General features: G+C 36.9%; 1 protein-coding gene across 1 annotated transcript; it reads right to left on the bottom strand.

The window, feature by feature from the left end:
* Positions 1 to 292: 292 nt before the first annotated feature.
* LOC129242911 (EGFR adapter protein-like) lies at positions 293 to 23,340 on the bottom strand. Its single transcript, XM_054879836.1, has 5 exons — positions 23,237 to 23,340; positions 23,033 to 23,165; positions 5,169 to 5,454; positions 4,826 to 5,106; positions 293 to 4,714 (listed from the first exon to the last, which is right to left on the bottom strand). The coding sequence occupies exons 1-5, from the start codon at positions 23,332 to 23,334 to the stop codon at positions 4,487 to 4,489; spliced, it is 1,026 nt and encodes a 341-aa protein (XP_054735811.1). The 5' UTR covers positions 23,335 to 23,340; the 3' UTR covers positions 293 to 4,486.

The raw sequence follows: 23,340 nt of genomic DNA on the forward strand, positions 1-23,340 counted from the left end.
ATACGGCTGCTATTACTCGCTTTTAATTTCTACTCAAAATCATCTCAGTGATTATTTCCGAATTCACGTAGTCAGCCGAAGCTTATAAGGAAATGGAAGTACACCACACGAGCAAATTATAAGAACTACTAAATTTCTTATATTTTTATTAACAGTTTAGGCGTAACAATTAATGCTTTTAAAATGTTTTAAAAATATCCAGAAATAAGCACACATTTCACGAAACTTAAATTAATTATTGAAAAAAGTAAAATCTATAGAACGAAAAAAGTATAAGACCAATGCTATTATATTTAAAATAAATAAAGAGAATTCTTGGGTTTAGTTTATAATTTGAAGTTTAGTAGTTGGATCCTTTGTTGATTATAACTTGCTGAAGTCGTCGAGGCATCTATTTGATTGAGTTTTTTATAATATTTTCACAAATTTTTGACCATACGACATTAATCGCACTTCTATGGCTTTTAGCTTTCTCTCAAACTGTTCTCCATTTTTGAAAACCATTTGAGAAGGTATTTCGTATACATTTCCGATTGGGTTAAGGTTAGGGCTGCAGGCAAGCCATTCCTCAATTAGTCCCTTTTTCGTTGCCAAAAACTCTATTGTTGCTTTGGAAGCATGAACGGCTGTGTTGTCTTACTAGAAAATCCACTCCTCATCGAAATTATCTTCAAAAAAAGTAATAGGTATTGCGTCTAGAAGTTCTGACATTATTCATTTTTGTGGATATGAAACATATAGAAGTTTTACCTTTGACATATCCTAACCATGACAGAATCCCCACCGAAATTAGGAGCCATTCTCTCCTCCGTTTTCTTACGTCTATCGTGAAAATACATTTGGGAATCATCTGGTCCATCTAGATTGAATTTTTTTCATTGAAAAAAAAAATACTTTTTCCAATAATCTTCCGAGAAGTGCTGCTTTCCTGCAAATGTCAATCTGGCCTGACTAGAATCCGCTTATAAAAATTGTTGAACTTGGGGTAATAACTTCCAAATTAAGGGTGTGTTTAATTTCAGCAGGGCTATTTGATTTATTCATAGCTAAACGTTTGATTTCCCGAACATCTCTAGCGTAAAGTTTGGTTTTCCACCACTTTTCTTGGTACATCCTACTTTTCTTTCAAATTGAAGTAATGTAAAGCCCCATTTTTGCATCTTTTTAATTTTGAAGCTATCTCTCGTATTGTAAGGCCACTCTCTCCCCATGCTAGAATTTGTATCTCCTCAAATTCAGACAAAGCTTTTCGGCGCGGCATATTTATTGTTTTTAAATCAAAACAACTTCATAAATATGAGAACGAGATAAAGCGGCCAAAATAACTTACATTATAAATTTTTATGTTAAAAGCAAACGCTCTTGGTCTTATAATTATTTCGTTTTGCACAGAACAAAATACCAGCGTTACCAGCAATTAAAGTGGAATAACTTCCGCTATGAAATACCGCATGAAACAAGCAATCAATGAAACGATTTTGGGACATTTTTCTATTATGCTTTAGTAGATTATGATCAATTTGGTCTTATAATTTTGTCGTGCGGTGTATGTGTTTTTTATGTAAATATTATGTTCTCAACTGCCATTTCATAAAAATTGTTTACATAACACAATAATATAATATATTTCATGTCAAATATGTCTCTTGATTTGATGGCGAAGTAAATCGATCGGAAATCCACGGAATTTTCAATACCTAATGCTTTTCGCTTCAAGTATGGCATTTGAAATTTATGTAACTGTATGAAATTTTAGTACCTTAGCATAAGCGATTCTAGAAAAAAGCAATATGAAGCTTTTATTTTGAGGTGAGGTGCAATACCCCTTTTCCAATACCTGCCACTTTTCCTCATAAGTATGTTACGTACAATTTATGCATTCGTGTAAATTTTCAGTTCCCTAGCTTGGTTGGTTTAGAGGGTACATTGACTTTCACATTTTGGTCTTTATGTCAGATGACACGCTCCCTATATGTCAGGGCTGACATACAGGCAAGGCACCCGTGCAAAACGGTGCCAAAAGCAGCTGAGCGATTGCTGAGAATAGCTGGCAGCAGCGGTGGGATCAGTGACAAAGCGTGCGTTGGACCTACAAACTCATACCACGTGTTGATGAGTGATTATGGAGACACCGACTATCACCTTTCGCAGTTGCTCAGCGGATATGGCTGTTTTCGGGAATACCTGCACCGTTTTAAGCCGGCAGACAGCTCTTTCTGTCCAAACTGCCCCAATACTGAAGAAAATGCAGAACACGTAATTTTTATTGCGATCGCTTCAGAAAGGATCGCGCTATTCTCGAACAAGTCCTGGGTCGTCAACCATGCCCCAGCACCCTCATACGAGATATGTGCGCCACCAGCAGTCAGTGGGAGGAAGCCCGAATGTTCGCAGATAAGATCATGACGCGACTCCGCCATATAGATTGGGAGCGTAGAGCGATGCAGACACAGTTACAGCAGCAGCAGCAGAGAAGGCGGACAGTTTCCGACGAACCGACGACAAGCACAGACTTTTGAGTGAAACACTCAACAGTAACGTACAGAGAACAAGACGGTAGTGGGCTATTATAACACCACTGCAACTTTTCCGATGTCTCCTTTACTTTGGAATCACCTATAAACATAGTGGGAGTAATTGGGACTATAGACAGCATATAGCCTTCATATGCCTGCAGCAGAGGAACCTGGACGCAAGTACCTGTTGTGTCTTCGGGCATAAACGCGGCCCTACCCAGATGCTATACTTTTGCGGACTCAGGGTAGAATTAGCCGAGATGGGAGGATTGTTATAATATTAGTGGGAGCGTGCCCCACATACGGCGCCTATGAAATGTTTCTGACATTTTGATTTAAACCTCCTTCGAAACAAAAAAAAAAAAATAATAATAAAAATGTCAGGGCTAACATTTATGCATTAAAGGAAGTTATTTTCTTCAAATCCGCATGTTTCATTGTAATCGAGCAAACGGTACACCATTTGTTGAATGTGTAGCCGAGCTCCTCCTCTGATGTGTAGCGCGTATTTATTTTTTTTTGCGCAAATGGAGAGACCTATAGCTTTATGCCGCCTCCGAATAGTATAACTAGATGGTTATTTTTTGAAATATACGCAGGGATTTGCTATAGCCTCTCGAAGGGCTGACCGCTATTAGAAAAACAATTTTGATATCATATTTTCGCATGTTTCGAACCTGGGTACTACCGATGACGTCACTTACAAACCCAACCTAATTAATGATACACTGTTAGTAGATGCCGCTATGGGCTGTTTGTACTGCATAAAATTAGAGATGGTGGTAATTTCTGCGTATTACAATTATTTTTTAATTACATACTCTTACAGCAGTTGAGTGATAGGTATTTACACACACATACATATGCACATTTCCATTTACTATTTTGTAAGTACATATTGGACAAAAATAACTAGGCTTCCTGTGATTTTCATTAGTCACAAATTTGCACGCACCCTCCTCATGAACTTGTTGCCTAATTAAAAAATTACTGAGCTTAATCAACAAGAACCACTAAAGTCATAGCCAGTCAGCCTTTCACCACATTCATACATACATACTACTGCTGCAGATAAGGTATGTACCAGTATTGCAAAATTGCTATTTATTTGCAATATCCTCATGCATCTGCTTGAACTTCAACAAGTCACTAAGGCTGAGCAGTGAGTGTTGCATACCCCAAAGTATTCCAGAGTAAAATATACAAAACGTATGTGGGTGCATGTTGGCTGATTACTGGAAACTGTAGTTTCCGTTAATTTTGTTGTTATCCATCTCTCTGTATCACTTGTCAGTGTTAATTAACAAAACAGCATTTTAACCATTCAATGTGGTTATCACGTTTGCAAGGTTGCCAGAAATGTTTATTTGAGGAGGTATGCCAGTTACTAGTAACGTATCACTGTCATGGCCATTGCCAATGCCATTGGTGTGAAATCTACTATTATAGCCTTACTTAGGTATGCTTTTTTATTGCTGGTTTTGTTTTTGTTGTTTGTTTGCTTCATTGCGCAGTAACTCCCTTACTCTTGGGGCTTTGACTGCCATTGACTTTACTGCAGTTGTTGTTTTAGGTTTTTACTGTGGTTAGTGGTGTTGGTGGCTCCTTGATGCAGTTGTTTTTTCCAAAGTTTTGGTTGCTGTTTTTGTCGCCGCTGTCATCAAGTCTCATTTGCTTGACTGCTGCTTAAAGGTTGAGTCTCATTTGTCTGCTGCTACATTTCCAGCCGTTGCCGTTATTTGTGTTATGACCAGCACTGCTCAATAACTTCGTTCACACCGAAACAATTTTAAACAGTCGAATCCTTGTCAACTTCTTGATGACGATATTGTTGATGCTGATGTTGCTGCTGATGCTCCTGTTGCTGCTGTTGTTGCTGTGGCTGCTGCTGCTACTGATATTACCCCTGCATCGCCCTGTGTTTGGGCTCCTCTCATTTCAGTCAACTCATTCCCTGTACCACTCCAAAGTCATACGTTCAGGTCGGCCATCATTTTGCGAAAATCATTTAGCGATCCATAAGTATCAAAATCATCACAGCCATCCAATTCACTGCCTCTTGAGCCATGCCGACTTCCTGGTGCTCCTGCGCCTATATTTGTGGGGCGTGGCAATGTCAAAGGTACTGGCAGCAGTTCTGGCATCACCGAATGATGTGTGATAAGCGCTCGCAATGAGGTGAACTCCTTGGTGAAACCCTGCAAAAGCATAAATTAGAATAAATTGCAACTATCTTTCATTTTCTTCTTCTTCAATTTTTATTTTACTCAATCACTGACGCATGTATCGAACTTCGTCATATAGCTAACCTTGATTTTGTAGCCGCGCGGTGTACGTAGTATCAGGTAGTGTGCCACTTTTGGCGCGGGGGGTGGCACGCGTAACGATAATGCAAAACAACCGGGCTTTGTGCTACTCTGACGCACCAAGAAGGCGCCTGGGCTTTGACGCGATAATACCTCGAGTGAGATCTCACGGGGTATACCGGCTTGAAACCATGCGGCACCTTTCAGTTCGTGTTGCTCCGCTAAACTGAGATTGTCGAGGCGTAGCGGCGCGCTAGGAGCAAACATCTTTGGGCTGGAATTGGCTATATGAAAACAAAGTAGTTTTACTACGATTTTTGCAAAAAATATATGTACTTTTATATACCACTACACGTTTCTCGTAGATACTTTTTCTTGTAGCTAAATTCAGTGTGATCTTGTAAGCCGATATGGGCCGCTTGAAGTGTTGGCAATGCGGTCAATGATTGTCTACAAGAATCGCCGAATTTGTTGGTTATCATTTTCTCTGGTTCGCATATAGCTTCGTTCACATAGCCGTCGGAAATGGTTTGTGACGAGCCTGAATTGAGAGACGATGAGGCTGTGTGCACTAGCGGGCGACTGTCTTCGGTGCCGCGCAATAAACCCATACCCATTGTGAGCCGTTTCACCTGAAAGCATGGAAAGGAAAAGAGTAACAAAATAGTATTGAAAATAAAATGTGGTAGCAATAGAAATAATACCAGGAGTTGAAATATATTAATATAGAGGGCCGGCATAATAACCATTCGTAACGGCAGAGATAAGTGCAGTTGGCTGCGGTAAGAAGGGATAGAGCTGTAGACTATAATACGGTCCAATGAATTAATTCCTATAAATCTAGTGGCTTAGGAAGAAAAATGCTCGCCAGTGGAAATTTGTTATCGTTATCTAAAATTTGGCTCAAAGTCAACTTCGACTACATAGAGAATACAAAGTATCGTTACTCAGTCCTTCCAGAAATTGACAGAATCGACTGGTTCCAGTGATGGCAGCTAAGAAAATAAACAAACTTTTGTGTGTAAAATTACTAGTTTGTGAATAAATCGGTGAATACTTTGATTTTTAAATTCATCAAAAATCATAAATATCAAGAGCTGCGCATTAAATTATGAGAGCACGAATGATAATAAAACCTCCAAAATAAGCCTTACGTTAATTCACGTAGCCATATAAGATGAAGTAACACTAACCCTATCGAACGAAGCCAAGTACCTTGCAATTATTCTGGACTCAAAAAGAACACAGAGGAAAGGCTGAAGAAAGCTCTTAATGACCTCTTTATCTTTAAGAGAACTTTTGATCTCAGCGTAATCGCGGAAACCAATAGAAGGTAGTCCCTGACTACTAACCTTGGGGTCTCCAAAGCGCTCTGGCCAAAACTGAATGTTAAAAGTACAAAAACAATCTGAGCTTATATTTTTTAATAAGAACCAATGCTATTCTATTAAAAAAATTTCTGTGGACCTACAAAAGGGCACTATTCCGAAACCTGGAAAGAGGTATTTCCAAAGTGGAAGAAGGTGTTTGAGTCGCAGTATTCTGTTCGGAATTAGGTTATGAACAATCATAAAAATTACCGGACTACTGCAGTATGTTCCAAGCTGAGATCTACGCAGCAATGAAAGCAGCAGGCTTAGCCATAGAGAACACTTCTCCGAGCTTTGAAATAAGCTTCTATATTGACAACTTCCAGCCATCACAGCAATAGCAGCTGTAATGACAAACTTACACTGCGTACGACAGTACCGGAGTATGATGGGTGAGCTAGGAACTGAGAAACAAGCCACCATCTACGGGTTGCAGGATATAAGGGAATTGAGGAAAACGAAAAAGTAGATATACTAGATAAAGCAGGCTGATGCCGTATAGCGTAAATCATGCTACGCAGGCACGATGTGAAGTGTACAGGCTATGATATATTTTATCTTTTTCCAGGAAACTCTTACTCCATCGCATACGGCCAAAATGAAGCTAATGCGGAACGGTACATGCACAGTATGCAACGAAGTTAGCGCGAGAGGATGTCTGGAGCACCCATTCTGCTAGTGCCCTGCACTTATCAAAACTTAAATAAACTGCTCATTTTCAACCTTAGAAAGCGTGGCAGATGAAAAAATTAGCAGCCTACTTCAATTATCTAAACTGTGTATTAAAGAGAAAATATAAAGTTATTAACTTCTCCATACAAACATTTGGAATTACTATGAATCAATTTCTGGTCTTTGTGCGGTTTACAGAATGAACCAAGTCCAACATAACCTAACCTATTTTCACTCAGCAATGTAGACTTAAGACTTTTAACTGGTTACTTTACAGGCCACTGTAGCCTGAGATACCACTTGAACAAAATTGGCCCCCCTGAGACCTACCGATTCTCTGAAATGGATATTGAAAATACAGAAAACACTCTTTGTAAATGTCCTGCACTAGGCAATGTAGCCATTACCACATTGGTGGTATTTCCGTGTAGCCCTGTAAATTATGGAATAATGAACCTCAGAATGTACTAAAAAATTTTAAAAAGTCTTAAATATAGAGTACTTCGGGAGGCTTTGCACAATATATCGCTTTTGGTGGCAGTGCGCAGTAGCCATATAATAATAATATTAACTTAAGGCATCCTGAAAACGACGTATGGGTGTAGGGAAACTACTTATAAGAGTGAAAAGGAAGGAGTTGCGATCGCTTGAAGGATCAATCATGGAAAAGAATCCATGTGAGTGCAATATGAATATTTGTGTCGGAGATGCGGTGAGATGCAGGGAATGACAAAAATTATATTCTTGACAGTTTTTTCAGGTATATTGAGGAGGCATGAAAGAGCAGTAATTAAATATATACTCCTTCAACTTAGCTTTACTTGGCCTTATATCCTTTTTAGGTCTAGTAAAGGTAAAACATCAAAATTAAGAAAAAGTTTCATCTTATAGCGGTCACCGATTGGGGGTGACAGTTAACGCTGAATTAATGAATGGATTTGATTAAAAATAGTTGTGATTTTCCAAACATGGTTGATTTATTAGAAATGAGATAAATTTAATTAAACTTGTTTATTTAATTATTATATACAATATAATAATTAAATATAGTAAATTAATTATTATAGAATTTTATTTATTTAGATAATTAAAAATTCCAATATAGATATCTCCGAGAGGTAAAAGTACAACTCATAGATAAATATATAGATGAATATAAGAAATTTAATTTTTATTATTAATTTATACAAATGTCTAACGTTAGATCAAAGTATGTGCCTATAAATGTAATGCATTTTCTAATTTAAAGGGGTTTTTTAACAAAATTAATAGGCATCGATTAATTAATTAAATATTTATATACAATACATATAGATATTTGTTAATCTAACTTAGTATATGTCTTATTATTATAAAATATATTATTTAAGAAAAAAAAAATTTTTTTTAATGGAAAAATAAGAGGATTATTTATCAGTAAATATTAAAATTTAATAAATATGAAAATTAAAAAAAAAAATTTAGTTAAATCCATTTATTTAGTAAATTCTTAATTATTAATTTAATTTTATTTTGTAATTTTAACTAAATTTTTTATGATAAATAATTTAAATTAAATATAATTATTTTATACTTACTAGTTCTATAAATTTATTTATATTATTTAAATTTTTATTAACTTATTAAATTCAATGAGATTATTTGAAATGAAATAGGCTGTTTTCATTGACTTTTTTTAATGAAAAAAGGTAAATTTGATTAGGGGTCTTTTTACTTTTAGGGATGAAGTACTAAAATATTTTATTAAATTTTAAATTTAATTATAAATATTTTTATACAAATAATTGTTATTTTTGATTTACTAAATAAATAGATTTAACTAAATTTTTAATTAATTTTAATTATTATTAAGTTAATTAATTAATAATTTATATTTATTGTATTGATTTTATAAATAGTTAAATTCAATGAAAAAATTTGAAATGAAATAGGCTGTTTTCATTGAATTTTTTTAATGAAAAACAGTAAATTTGATTAGGGGTCTTTTTACTTTTAGGGAGGAAATAATATACTAATCAATTATATTTTATAATAAATTTAATTGATTTTTTTTTTACTTTATTTTTGTTAATAATTAAGAATTTACTAAATATTTGTTAGATTTAAATTTATTTAATATTTATATTAAATTAATAACTAATTTATGTTACTAAATAAATAGATTTATTGTAACTAAATTTTTAAAATATTTTTTGATTTATTTAATTATTAAAGTTTTATTTTGGAAATTTTATTTATTTTAATAATAATTAATTTTTTTTTATTCTCAGTAATTAATTTTATAAATCAAGGAAATTTGGAATTAGTAATTTTATATAGTATTGGCTAAATTTGTGCCAAACATGGTTGGAAAATCACACATATTTTTAATCAAATCCATTCATTAATTCAGCGTTAACTGTTACCTACATTTTATTTAGGCAACAAACAGTCCGCTGTAAAGCTATGCCAGTGTTTCAATAAATACAACGTGAATAATTTTTCAACTACTCAGATTATTTTCATTCATTTAAATTGCTGTTGCTCTCACGTTTCCCTGACAGCTTTTGATTAAATAAATAATATATGCATACAAATGAAAAATTAATGCCACCAAACTACAAGTAGTTCGATTTCTAATTTTAAATGCAAATAGCAGCTCGATGGTTTTAAGTACTTTGCATCTGCAGCCGCAAAAGTTTTACGTAATTCACCTGCAAAATTGCAAAAGTTTTGGAGTGTCAAATTCGTGGTTTACCACAAACGCACAAAACTTTCGCACCGAAATGAATCTACTGCGCGTTTTTCCATCGTCTTGGATTTATACACTTACGTAGTGGAGTAATGAGTTCGGTACCGAAATTAATGAAACTTTTAGGTTTTCGATTGTGGGTGAGTTTGCAAAAGTATGTGCATGCGATTATGAAGCTTTTAAAAGTTGATTAATTGTAATGAAAAATGATTTCAGCTTAAATTTTGCAGCGCTCAATTGACCTACTAAACTTTTAATAAATGTAGGAATTAATAAATTAAAGTGTCCAAAAGTGTTAGTAGAGGAATTAATTTTGATTAAATTGAATTTTGGGAAGATATAACAGTTGCGTGAACGACAACCATCGAGTAGGCATTGAATAAATAATATTAGAGATCGAAATTTTATCAAGGCTTCGGAAAGTGAACATCGTCATGATTCAATTATTAAAGGTTGTATTTGAGAGGGTGAATAATGTGGAAAATATTAAATAATTTTTGGTAAAAATGGTAGCAAAAAAGTATTTTCTTACTTAAATGGAAAGAAACTGCGACCGGTTAAAAAATAAATTTTAATTAATATTTGAAAGTAAAGAATGGTGCAAATAGAAGTTATTTTCGGAAATTGCCAAGTCTAATATTAAAAAAAGAAATCATTTCTCTTAATCCCAGATTTTATTTTGAGAATTAATTATTAAATTTAAAACCGATCGCGAAGTTGCGGAGCTTCGCCAATATGAAACTATTTTGTTAAAAAGAAATAAATAATTGGCACGTACAATTCTGTTAGGTGTTTGGCCTCCTATTTGTACCGCGCTTCTTGTTGTTGTTCCACAAATGGAAGGATCTACACTTTTAAGCCGATTCCGGCAGATGGTATTTTATGAGGAGCTTTTTCATGCTGGTACTGTGTTTTTCTAAGCCTCCTCTGGACACACCATCCATCCATGGGAAGGTGGGCTCATTGGAAACAAGTTCCGTCAATCCCAACTTTTTTATAATGAGGTCTGAAATGTTATCGATCGCGACGGGGCTATCGAATTATTCTCCCTGTCGTAACTTTGTATTTAGGAAATGCTAGCTCTTTGCTAAACATAAATTCCGTCTAAATCATCACATCATAAGAAATAAAGCTTTGTTAATTCTCCACTCATCGATCTTGGATTGCGTCAATTAATTTATTATGTTCTGACTTAAGCGGTATGTATTTCATGTCATGCTACCATAGTCCTGAACATACCGATCAAAACTCTTTAGCGAGCTGTTGTCTGCTTACGAGCCCATTTTGAAAATGAAATGTTTTTTCTACAAATTTTACATTTCCTCCACTTTTCTCCAGGCTTTGAGAAACGCTGATCTCCTATTTTATTTTTGATGTTTGGGAACAAAAAAAAATTTGTAAGGTGTGTAATCAGGGCTGTAAGGCGAATGATATATTGAGCGCTCACTCTCTTGTGTGAACCGCTGATTCGTCTTCAAATGGTTGTGTACCACTCAGAATTCACTGCTTCAGCTTCCATAATGGTATAATTGCGACATGATCAGATTTTCCGAAAAAAACCCGCTCACTTGCTTTGCGCGTACAACTTTGGCTAGATTGAGCTCATCTTGGCGCACGCATAGTGTCAATTGCTGTTTTGTTTTCGGCTCAAATGCATAGGTCCAAGATTGGTCACCACGATGTCATAGACGTGCTTTGAATCCCTGCGACAGAATATCTTCGATATTTCTTTACACCAATCAACACAAGCCCTTTTTGTGCAGTTGTCAAATTATGTGGCATTCAACGAGAACAAAACTTCTTGATGTGGACCCCTCAGAATTCGGTACCGAAATGTTCACGCAATATCGAATGCATGCTGGTCCTAGTAATTTCCAAGGTTGCCTCTATCTCCCCATTTTTCACATAACGATCTTGCGCTATCATGTGATGCACAGTATCCATTGTTTCTGGCCTTCACGAAATTCATTCGATCGCAAGGATCGATGGCGACATTGGAACTAGTTGTACCAGCGTTTCACAGTATACCTCTTCTATTCACCACTTCTCTGCTCGGCTCACTTGACACAAAATTTGCATGTGAAAGCAATAACAAAGTTATCCAGTAAGATTCGCTGCTAGAGGGTATGGTTATATGTCATAAAACAGTTCCATTCCAGCGCTGCCAAGACTTGTTTATTTATACCAGTAGCTTCATCTATTCGTCACTTGCTTGGCGGAAAGGAGGGGCCTAGTTGCCAAATGCTTAAGCAGCACATTTGCTAAAAGTCGAAGTAAGTCTACCAATGCTGTCCCAATAATCGACGTCGAAATTATAATAAATCATTTTATGAAAATTTGCTCGAGTTAAGTCCACCATTTGGATGAGATGAATTTTTCCACTCACTGAAAAAATAATAAATAAAGCTCCTAGGCGAAAATGTTAGATGTAAATTTATGCTAAAAAATACCAAACGTTTCCACGAAAATATCGAATTACACATTGCTCATCCCATGTAGTGTTGCAACGGAGCGAAATGCAAAAGGCAACTCACGTATGAGCATTGCAAGCATTAGCTTAATAACTTTGATTGCCACTGGAAGATTGAAGAGAAGATACTTCTTTAAAAGGTTTTTCCAATAACAGGTGAATGGATTGCGCTATCGAGATATGATTAACGATTTTTTATGGCCGGAATTGGATGGTATTGATCTGGACAACGTTTATTTTCAACAAGACGGCGCTACGTGCCACACAAGCAACGAAACCATTGATCTTTTACAGGAAAAGTTTCCGCACCGTGTTATCTCCCGAAGAGGTGATCACAATTGGCCACCGAGATCTGGTGATTTAACAGCTTGTGACTTTTTTCTTTGGAGCCACGTGAAAGAGAAGATCTATGGCAACAGCGCAGGGACCTCAAAGATCGAATTCGTGAGGCTATCGAGGACATAGGGTAGCCACTTTGCAATTCGGTTATGGAAATTTTCATGAAAAGGATATTGTCCTGTAAGCGTGGTCATGGTGGTCATTTGCCTGATGTTATTTTCCAATATTAACGGCATACCTCTTTATAATGAAATAAACATTCGATCATTTGTATTAAAAAAGAGCATTTTTCTTTGAATATCAAAATAACACTTCTTATTGGAAAACCCTTTACATATTATTTTAAAGCAGAACTTTCAATTCAATTTGTGATATACGTTTTGAATATGAATGGAAGCATCCATAGTTTTTTGGCACCTCCAAACGCCATATCAGCGTTTACGAGAATTTGATCGTTGATTAGTTAAGCGTGTATTTGGAACTATGAACTTTACACCAATTTATATTCCAATAAAAAAAACCAAAAAATCCATTCTTATCCTTCTATTAAATAAAGCTAAGTTGCCCAAACAGAAAACGGATACGAATTTGAAGACAATGGCAATAAAAAAACACAATGCAAACAATGAGAACGAGGTAGCACACTTGAGATAAATTCAGTGTGTGAGTGCAAGCAAAAGAGTACAAGGAACAATGCCAAACGTTCAATGACTGCAGTTGAAGGTCGACTGAGTTTTCGGGCTAAGAACACAAAATCTTAAGATGGTTTAATATAAGTTTGCAAAGTGAATGCAAGCTTGTTCAACTGTCTGAGAAACAGTACATATGTGTGTGTGTACATTGCTAACCTACAGTAAGACGAACTAGTTTCAAATTAGCGCCGAACTAACTTCTCAGGGTACGGTACTGTCTCTCGTTCTAATCGCACTCAAAATGTACTTTCAACCATCTACATTTACACAAGGCTGGTCTAAGAAGTAACGATTGTCTTCGATTAACAATGTTGAGGAAAGCGTTTTCAATTATTATTTAGTTTATTACAGAAAATTCTTTAAATCGACGGCGGTGGGGCGCTCGGCTAAACCAACTGAAATTAATTTCCGCCAAGTAAACTCCTGTTCTCAACTCGCAGAACATATTGATATCTTTTGTGAAGATAGATGCCTCGAAGCATTCAGTAATTAAATTTCATGCCACGCCTCTCTAGTGGGCAACGAAGTTTTCAACTTTTTATCGAAGAATATCACTGAGCAGATCGCATCGCTCCAGTGATCGCAACGCAAGCTGACCTTTGTAGTGTCCACATTATTGCAGGTATAAATGTTTCTTCTTCTTCTTAATTGGCGCGATAACCGCTTACGCGATTTTGGCAGAGTTTAACAAAGCACGCCAGTCGTTTCTTTCTCGTGCTAACCGGCGCCAATTGGACACACCAAGTGAACCCAAGTTCTTCTCCACCTGATCTTTCCAATGCAGAGGAGGTCTTCCTCTTCCTCTACTACCACCAGCTGGTACCGCATCGAATACTTTCAAAGCCGGAGCGTTTGTATCCATTCGGACTACATGACCCAGCCAACGTAGCCGCTGGATCTTTATTCGCTGCGCTATGTCTATGTTGTCGTAAAGCTCATACAGCTCATCGTTCCATCGTCTGCGATATTCGCCGTTGCCAACGTGCAAAGGTCCAAAAATCTTGCGCATAATCTTTCTCTCAAATACTCCAAGCGTCGCTTCATCGGATGTTGTCATCGTCCACGCTTCTGCGCCATACGTTAAGACGGGCATGATGAGAGTCTTGTAGAGTGTCAGTTTTGTTCGTCGAGAGAGGACTTTACTACTCAATTGCCTACTTAGTCCAAAGTAGCACTTGTTGGTAAGAGAGATTCTACGTTGGATTTCAAGGCTGACATTGTTATCGGTGTTAATGCTGGTTCATAAATAAACGAAGTCTTTTAAAACCTCGAAATCATAACTGTCAACAGTGACGTCGGTAACGATACGCGAGTGCGCCGACTGTTTGTTTGATGACAGGAGGTACTTCGTTTTATCCTCGTTCACCACCAGACCCATCATAGGCATACGCCAGCAATTGTACGCTCTTATAAAATATTGTGCCTGAGCGATTAAGTCATGCGGCTCGTACGATTCTCTGTGACATCACTATTAAGTAGGTTCGAGATGTCTTGCCTCCATAATTTAAGAATGTTCTGGATGTCGGTCACCAGATCGCCGTTTTTATTCTTACAGGAAAACGCCCCGGTCTTGAAACCTTCTGTAAGCCGCCGAACTTTCTGGTAGAATTTTCGGACGTTGTTCTTATTGGCCAGCATCTCATGCTCCTCGCACTCACGTATTTCGGCCTCTCGTTTCTTCTGTCGAATAATACGTCTCTCTTCTTTTCTTAGCTCTCTGTAGCGATCCCACATGGCTGGCGTTGCGCCCGATCGCAGCGTGGCTCTATAGGCAGCATCTTTTCTTTCGGCGGCAGCATGACATTCCTCGTCGTACCAATTGTTTTTTCGGGCTCGCCGGAATCCGATTTCTTCTTCGGCGGCGGTACGTAGAAAACGAGGTATAAATGTATAGTGGGTAGAAATAGTCGAGTTTCGGATGCAGATCCTATTTTATGCTCTCGTTAAACTTAAGTGTAAGTATGACCAATTCATGAAAGATATACTGCCAGTTGAGTGAAAAAGGGCTGAAGCTAGGAATTTACCGCCCTGTTTAGAAGTATATAAGTAGCAGACTGTTTACTTTTTTGTACTGCCGGGTAACTATTTATGTACAGGGTTGTCCATACATCGCTTAACGCTTGAACAACGTTGGAAAATATAGCAAACTTTCTTTTCAAATGCGTTATTGTGCAGTAGTTTTATTAAATAGAAGTCAAAAATTCATCTTTTCTGACGAAGCCCTTTTTTATCTCGACAGTTATGTTAACATGCAAACCTGTCGCATTTGTGGATTGGAAGCCAATGCGTCTTCAGTTGATGTAGCTTTTGGAGCGGTGGCATCATTCGTTAATTTTTGAGGCCACGAATTAGAAGATCCGTGACTTTAACAGGATGGCACACCATGCCACACATACCACACGCTTGTGGTTCTTTTTATCGCCAAGCTCGGTAATAGTGTTATCAACCGTTTAGGTGATGTCAATTGACCACCTTGGTGCTGCGATTTGACGCGGTAAGACCCCTTTATGGGGCGCTATGAAGGAAGAGGAAAGCCTCTTCTGCATTCAGAAGATCAGGCGAAGAAGGACTTGGCTTCACTTGGTATTTCCAGTATTTTGATATACTCCACAAAAATCACTTAAGCAGTTATCGCGCCAATCAAAAAGAAGAAGAACCGATGCTCGACCAATTTACTTACAATTCGGGTTCTTAAGGTGCATATCGAACGAACCATTCATGAAATAGAGCTGCAAACCGTCATCGAAGTCTTGGAAAATTGCGAACAACCAGTCGAGGCAACAAACGTGAATGAAATCATGTTTCATAAATAATGGCGATATTAGCTCTTTCGGCCGGCCGCCGTGACCGTGGGTGACTACAATTCGGAATTCAGAGAGAACGTAGGTTCGAATCTCGGTGAAACATCAAAATGAAGAGAACATTTTTTTAATAGCAGTCGCCCCTCGGCAGGCAATGGCAAATCTCCGAGTGTATTTCTGCCATAAAAAAGCTCCTCATAAAAAAAACCTGCCGTTCGGAGTCAGCTGGAAACTATAGGTCCCTCCATTTATGGAACAACATAAAGACGCACTCCACAAATAGGAGGAGGAGCTCGGCCAAACACTCAAAAGTGGTGTACGCGCCAGTTAAATATACATATGTATATTAGCTCTTTCGAGTAAATATAAAATAAAATACTAAAAAAAGAATAAATCACTATATGGACGACCCTGTATAAGACACATATTTGTGCAAGTGCAAAGGCTTATACACATCTTTTAGTAGCATAGATGTCGTAGGACTTACCAGCAGCTGTTTTATTTCAGACGGCATACAACCTTGCCAAGCGGTAAATAAGACATGAGAATACTTTAAAAGGAACAATACAGAAAATACAAACAAAATGAAACAAGAACAAAGTCATGGAAGAAAAGTACTAAAACTCGGCATATTGAGATGATTTTTATCCTTTTCACTATCACAGCTTCACACGACGTCTAGCACTTAAAATGCATTCATATACTATAATATATTTGTACGATTGCTCTTCTATCTAAATATACGTATACATACATGCATACGTACTATACAATTGAACAAAGCCTGATTTTATATATGTATATACATATATCCGTCCTCCAATCCACTGGCTGCCTAGTTAGGCTAAATCTGCCGGAAGCCACTTTACTTTAAATTTAATTTCATTTGTGCAATCAGAAATTAGATCTTTCACGTTTTACAAAAATGGCTGAGCGTATTGTACAGGGTCACCGAGGTAAATACGGAATATTAAACTTAATAATAAAACTAATGGATGTTTTTTTAAAATAATGCTCTTCGTATCCATTTTGGTAGAATGGAAATATGTAAAGTATATTTGTACATCCCGGATATGGAACTTATTCGCTGTAACCTCCGTCAGCTGCAATAACCTTCCATCTTTTCTTTGGCCATTGTGGCCATCACTTCTATGATGTTGGGTATCAGTGCATCATTAATGTTAAAAGGCTCTATGGTAACTTTTGGGCTCAACTATGTACGCGCAACAATCAATGAGATAGCGGTCCGGGCCTGAAGTTCGCCAACAGTTTGGAAGGTCGCTGCGGAGCTGAACCTGAGTATTCCTCGCCATGTGAGCAGTTACGGAGTTTAGCTGAAACATATTTTAGCTAAGAAGCTCAGTTGACTTCTGAGGGATTTTACGAGGCGCGAGGCGACTTCAGTATCGCACCTCTTTTGTCCAGCTCCCTACTCATCAGTGGACTAGTCACTACTATTACACTCACTGTTAATCGGCACACAATACACTAAAACTATGTTTTTTATCAATAGTTTTGCTCCAGACTTCCCTACATGTTTCGCGGATTTACATCTAAGACCCTGTACTATGAGGTCTGTGCTGCGCTTGAAGTTTACGAATTCTATGAAATCATTACGAAGTGAAGCTGTTAAATGACAATACTGATGGTGCTAAAAGAGATGAAAGAAAAAATGTTGTGGGACGTCAACGGTTTAGAATAAGCCTTTTTTGTTTTTTTTTTTTTTGCGAAAAAATTTTAAGTTAATAGAGCTAGGGATTGTTCTGAGAATTCTCATGAAACTTAGAAAATCAGCAATTTATGATTTATTGAAAGAAGTGTATAGCAATTAATATCGCTCGGAATACCCTTCCACTTCAAAAGACAAAGTAAGGATGTTTTATTTTCGATATTCATTGGGTTTAGTTTTGCCATAATGTACTGCGACCTCTAATGGTGTCTATTATGCTGGACCGCTAGCCTATAATTGAAGGCATCTAATAAATTTGATCACTTTCTCGTGCTTTTTATTCCATATTACCAATAGATTCAAATCCCGCTACTTAGCTGTGTGAGTCTTTGTCTGCACATTCGGAGAGGATGTCCTCTGTCGTCTCATCGCCCAGCTTGCAAAAACGACAGAGTTTCCTGAAATGAAAACGAATACTACAATGCCCCGAATATTATTTAATGAGAGTTCATGAGGCTTCTCTGGCTAGATATAAGAGCCTATTTGACGTCCCTCAGGAAAGAAGGAGTGAATTCCATGTTTTGCAAGTAGTTGATAATTTCCTTAACGAGGGAATTGGTAAGCTCTCTGAAGCGTTCTGACCCATAAAATTTTGATACTGCGCCTAATTTCGCTAGGTAGTCTGCGAGCTTATTCCCATCTTAATCATAACCTTCATGCCCCGGCATCCAGCACAGCAAGAAGGTGTTTCTTGCTCTAAGGATATTGAGAACAGTGAAACATTCCTCAACGAGATTCGATGTAATTGTGATGGTTATGATTGCAGTGCACAAAGGAGTACTTAGCTGTACCTCCAGTACCTCTTCGTAAGCATTCGCTGTCGCAAATTTCAGCATAGATCTCTATTTTAATTGACTATGTGAACTAACTGTCCATTGGTATCGAGCTTTTAAAGCTTGCTAATAATAATTAAAATAATGAGGAACAACTAATTGAATCATGGGTCTGTCAAGAGGTTTCTAGCCAATTACAGCATCTCCGTGCTTACCATCGAGCTTACTCGTCGGTTCTTATGCCGTGTGCTTTCTATTTGGTTCTTAAGGTGGAACCTGCATTAAACAAAAAATTGAATCCCTTTAAGCTATTAAAGAAAAAGAGGCGCGCGCCCTGAGAGAGTTAACAGAAGAAGACTCCCAGTGGAGTATCGATGGATGCGATGGAAGTCTCATATGGAGCGTTGTATGTGCGTTTGTGATGTATAATAAAGGTAAGATGTATGAAATAAAACTAAAATGTTTTACAGCATTGGTTCGTTATTTAGTTTAGTTATTTAATAGCTACACCTTGTATAAGTACGCAAAAAGTGGTTAACTTCATTTTTTTTTTTTCAAAAAGCTTTCTTCTTCGCGGTGGCGTTCTACAGAACCGGACTGCTTCTTCTTCTACCTGTGAACTGAGTTTACTACATTACCACTCCGACTAGAATAAGGCCTCACAATGTCATTCACATTCACGTACCAATTCAAGTTCATATCCGTATTGTTCGCATTGCTTCGAACCTACTGCATTCTGACAATGTGCTGCCGCAATGCACTTAGTGCTTTCTGTGGGGCCGCGTGTCATTTACAGGCGTGAAATTTAATTCTACTAACTTGCATTTCTAGTCTTTTGTTTTTGTGGCAAAGTTTTTCGGTTTTGTCTCTGGCTAAAAATTTTTACAACGTTTTTATCGCTGAGATTTATGTGTGTCATAAAGTTAGTAAGTTTCTTCTCTACGAGCTTTGTACGTTAGTAGGCAGAAATGTATGATTGTATGTGGGTGTGTAGGCTTTGTAATTGAATGTGACAAACTATAAGAAAAGTTTTTACTGGCGGCGTTGAAATTTGGAATAAAGCTGTTCGCACTACTCCCGCGCGGTGAAGAATGTAAGTATGTATGTACACGACACATATCTGAAATTTTCTGAAGTGAATGCACTCGAGTGCGCATTGCAGAAGGTTGGATTGAATTATTTGCAGCGATTTAACAGTTTTAATGTGTATAATTAGTTTAAATTTTTTTTACATTTTTTACGACTTAGTCCTGCCATAAGTTGTGTTAAAAGTTAAGTCCGTTATAGATATGAAATTATAATACCTTTTTTAATGAAGTTAGTTTTATTTAATTAATGAAATGTTAAAAACAAAACTAAACTTTAATTTTTACTCGAAATGATCAGTCTCGATATGAACCCAGGAATATTGTTTGTGCTGTGTGGTTTTTGCCTTATGGGCTGAAGCGGAATATTGCTGGAGAATCCAATGCTCTCAAGTGAAGAGCGTACTGCTCAACTGTTTCACCACGCCCTCTAAGGCATGCTCCTGGTACACTTTTGCCGAAGAAATGTAATGCCTTTGTAATACACTGCTAACCAAACCATTACGTGGCTAGTTGATGGCCACTCTGAACCCTTGAAACAACATTTTTTGCGACTTTAAAAATTTTCTTGGCCATACGAGGTTCGTTCAAAAAGTTGATAGCCTTCAAAAAATGGTCTTCACATGGACAATTGACGCAGATATAGCTGGTTGTACTGAACCGATTTTGATGAAATTAAATTTAAATAACGTAAAATTGATGTTTTTACGTGTGTGAACTACGATCATTTGGAAAAATAATTACAAAAATTTGTAGTATTCTTTCGGACCTTTAAAATCAAAAAAACGGGGTTTCATCTTTGCACGTCCGCCATTTTGTAAAATTTTATTTTTTTAAAGATCCTAATTTACACGATAATGACATTCATACTGAATAAGAACCTTGTTATCTTTTTGATTTCTGACACCTAGAATCCGTGTCGCCAGCGGCATACCTTGTTTTGGAAGACCATTTTTTTATGGCTTGAACGAACCTGGCTAAAAGAAATTTTTTATGTTTTAACAATAGATCAAAAAATAGAATACTGAAAACCGAAATAAAAAAATCATTTTTAATTTCTGTTTTATAGGTCTTTAAAGAAACACCCAAAAAACACCATTCCAAATGAGGCGGGGGTCTTCAAGAAGTTTTACCATAGATTTTGTCGTTTTGCTTATTACAAACTTCTTCAACAGTGAACATTTTCTCATCTCAAGCAAAATTTTCATGGCCTTTGACCGCATACTACCGAAGAAGCTGCTTGCATCTGTCGAGTCTAATCTTCAAGCGCGTTGTCAAAAGATGATCAGTTGAGCGACGGAAGGCTTTCATTCCTTTCCCAGGACATGATTTTCTGCTTTCTAAGGGGATTTCTGCGAATTCTTTCTCAAACGGCTTTTATGGCTGCACTGGTTCAAACCATGCGAGATCGACCACTTCTTTTTCTGTTTGTCACTTCAAATGCTTGGGAGACACGATTAATCTTGCGATAAACAAACATTCTTCAATCATTAAGTTTCTGCAGCAATTCGTAAATCTGACTTGCACTTTTACCACACTTTTGTAATGCAATCACTGCAATGCGATTTTCCTTAGCTCCCCACTCCATTGCTAATAAGTGAAATTTGTCATGAAACTGAGTATAATTTATGAGTAGACAATGCATATGAACAAAGGCCAAAATAACGGAACTTGCTTCTTTGAATTTTTTCCCGGCGTATGCATTGTAATATTTGTCACAGAATTTATGGTAAGGCTAAGTAATATTTATATACAATAATTATTATATTAATATTTCGATTTTTTTGTAACCAATGTAGAAAAATTTTACTTCAACTTGAACTTATTGTTTTGTTTCATATTTTATATTTACTATTTCTAAGCTAATTTTCATCATTCGTTCATTTCATTTTCCTAGCAAACGGATGAACAGGTTATGTCTGTTCAATTTATTTTATTTTATTTTATTTTTATATTAAATTTCTAATTTAATCTTGCTACTAATACGAAGTAGAGTTGCATTGATGGTTTTCTTCTAGTCGTAGTCTGCGAGACATTGAATTGACCTTTTTTTGTGTAACGGTCAACTACATGTCTTCCCATTCTGTTACGATGGCTTATTTCAACTCTTCCAAATTTCATATTGCTTTTTAGTGCCAACATGTAAATCCTCTTCAAATCTAATCAGATTCGGCCGATTCGGTTAATGTAATATAATAAATTTTCATCAGGAGCTATAGGTCCTTAGCCTAGGGTCTCTATCCGCACGATGGGACTGCCGTCTTAGATTTAGCTGTTGGGAGCAGCATTTCGTTTTTCTGCCACTTGATAAAAACGCTGTTTTGGGGTGAATAATTTTGAATGGCCCCACTTCCTCGCTTTGTCGGTGATGGATTTGACCTTGTAGTTTTTATAAGATTGTACAGAACCCACTGCCCAACCTACTACGTCTGTATCCGCTGCCAAGTTGTGGAAATGTTATAAAAATTTAAACAGATTTTATTCCATTGCACCTAGTTTAAAATTTCTACTAATATTTTTCGTTAGAATTTCTGGAACAAAATCATTTGGAATTTTTCGTTTAAGTCCGAAATTGCTCATCTGGATTGGCATGTTGCCAAGCCTCCGGGTTGGTATGTTTTTCGAGCCTTTTGGTATGAGCTGCAGCAAAATATTTGACAATTTCTCATACTGATGATATCTTGAGGTAATGATGTACATCAGAGCTCCTCACATGCCATGGTGCGGCTACTGGGCTTTTTATGAACTTAGTTTTGAAATTGTTCCATTTTTTCAAGATGAGTTTTTTTTGGCGATTTGGAGATTACACTTTGAAATAGATCTGTTCGTGAAATTCATAGACCACTGGCGGCATAATCGGCCGTTATTTCTTTCGAAATGAGGAAGGTAGCGGTCGCTCGGTGAATGGTGAGCGCTATCGAGCCATGCTGACTGAATTTTTGTTTTAAAAAATTAATCAGCTAAACACTGACGACATTTTCCAGCAAAGCGGTCCAACCTGTCATACAGCGCGCTGTACAATCGATTTATTGCAATATTCTAGTCATCCTTGCAGCCATACGGCGAGATTTATTGGAAAAAGTGGTTCAAAATTGAACTGACCGAATGTACCATCTAACTAGTAGCCGCCGCGGACATATGCCGGATATAAATAAAAAAAATGTCTTGAAATTATCTGCCAGATTATAATAAAAAGATTAACTCTAATAATATTTATGTTTTGTATTATCATTTTAAACTCTCAAGTTCTTAAAGAACAACAAAAAAGTAGCCCCTTAGAAGAGGATAGACCTCACAAACGCAGTGTACAGCCAGTATACCATGCCCGGTTTTAAGCGCCATATTTTATCTATAACCGTTTTGAATGCATAAATGCAGTAACCGCTTTTTTCGCTGTAATGTAAAAAAGTTTCGAAAAAATTTCTTTGGCATAATAAGCCTGCCGCCGGCAGTACTTAACACCCATTGCTTCATTCACTTTGGTTATTAGGTGTCACATATTTCCTACAAACATCGCTGGTGTAATACATTTTAATTTTTATGCTCACCAAGGGGGGTTTATCCGTCATACGCCGGCAGTTATTCATTTCTGTTGGTGAATTATCCTCCTCCGAGCTGGGTGAGCGTGGCATTGAATGTTGACTGCACTGAAGGTGAGCATCCAACGGCGTTTCATTGCAACTGCGTGAGTAACAAGTAAATAAGCCATTATGTAAATATGTTTTTTACAAATTTAATTTTAGAAAACATACCTCAAGCTTATTTGTGGCAGTAAATGTATAGGTCGGCGCCCTTGTGTCGGAGACACATGCGATATGGGTTGTTCAACGCGCAAACGTATGTCCTGCATTTTAAT

The sequence above is a fragment of the Anastrepha obliqua genome, chromosome 3 (genome assembly GCF_027943255.1).
Source record: "Anastrepha obliqua isolate idAnaObli1 chromosome 3, idAnaObli1_1.0, whole genome shotgun sequence".
Taxonomy (NCBI): Eukaryota; Metazoa; Arthropoda; class Insecta; order Diptera; family Tephritidae; genus Anastrepha; species Anastrepha obliqua.

What these genes read in the sequence shown, in the direction of transcription:
- LOC129242911 (XM_054879836.1), bottom strand. Translation starts at nt 23,334, where the DNA reads ATGCAGGACATACGTTTGCGCGTTGAACAACCCATATCGCATGTGTCT. An exon ending in TGACGGATAAACCCCCCTTG is followed by an intron (nt 5,455 to 23,032) that starts GTGAGCATAAAA and finishes CCATGCTTTCAG; the next exon opens with GTGAAACGGCTCACAATGGG. An exon ending in CGCGCGGCTACAAAATCAAG is followed by an intron (nt 4,715 to 4,825) that starts GTTAGCTATATG and finishes ATGCTTTTGCAG; the next exon opens with GGTTTCACCAAGGAGTTCAC.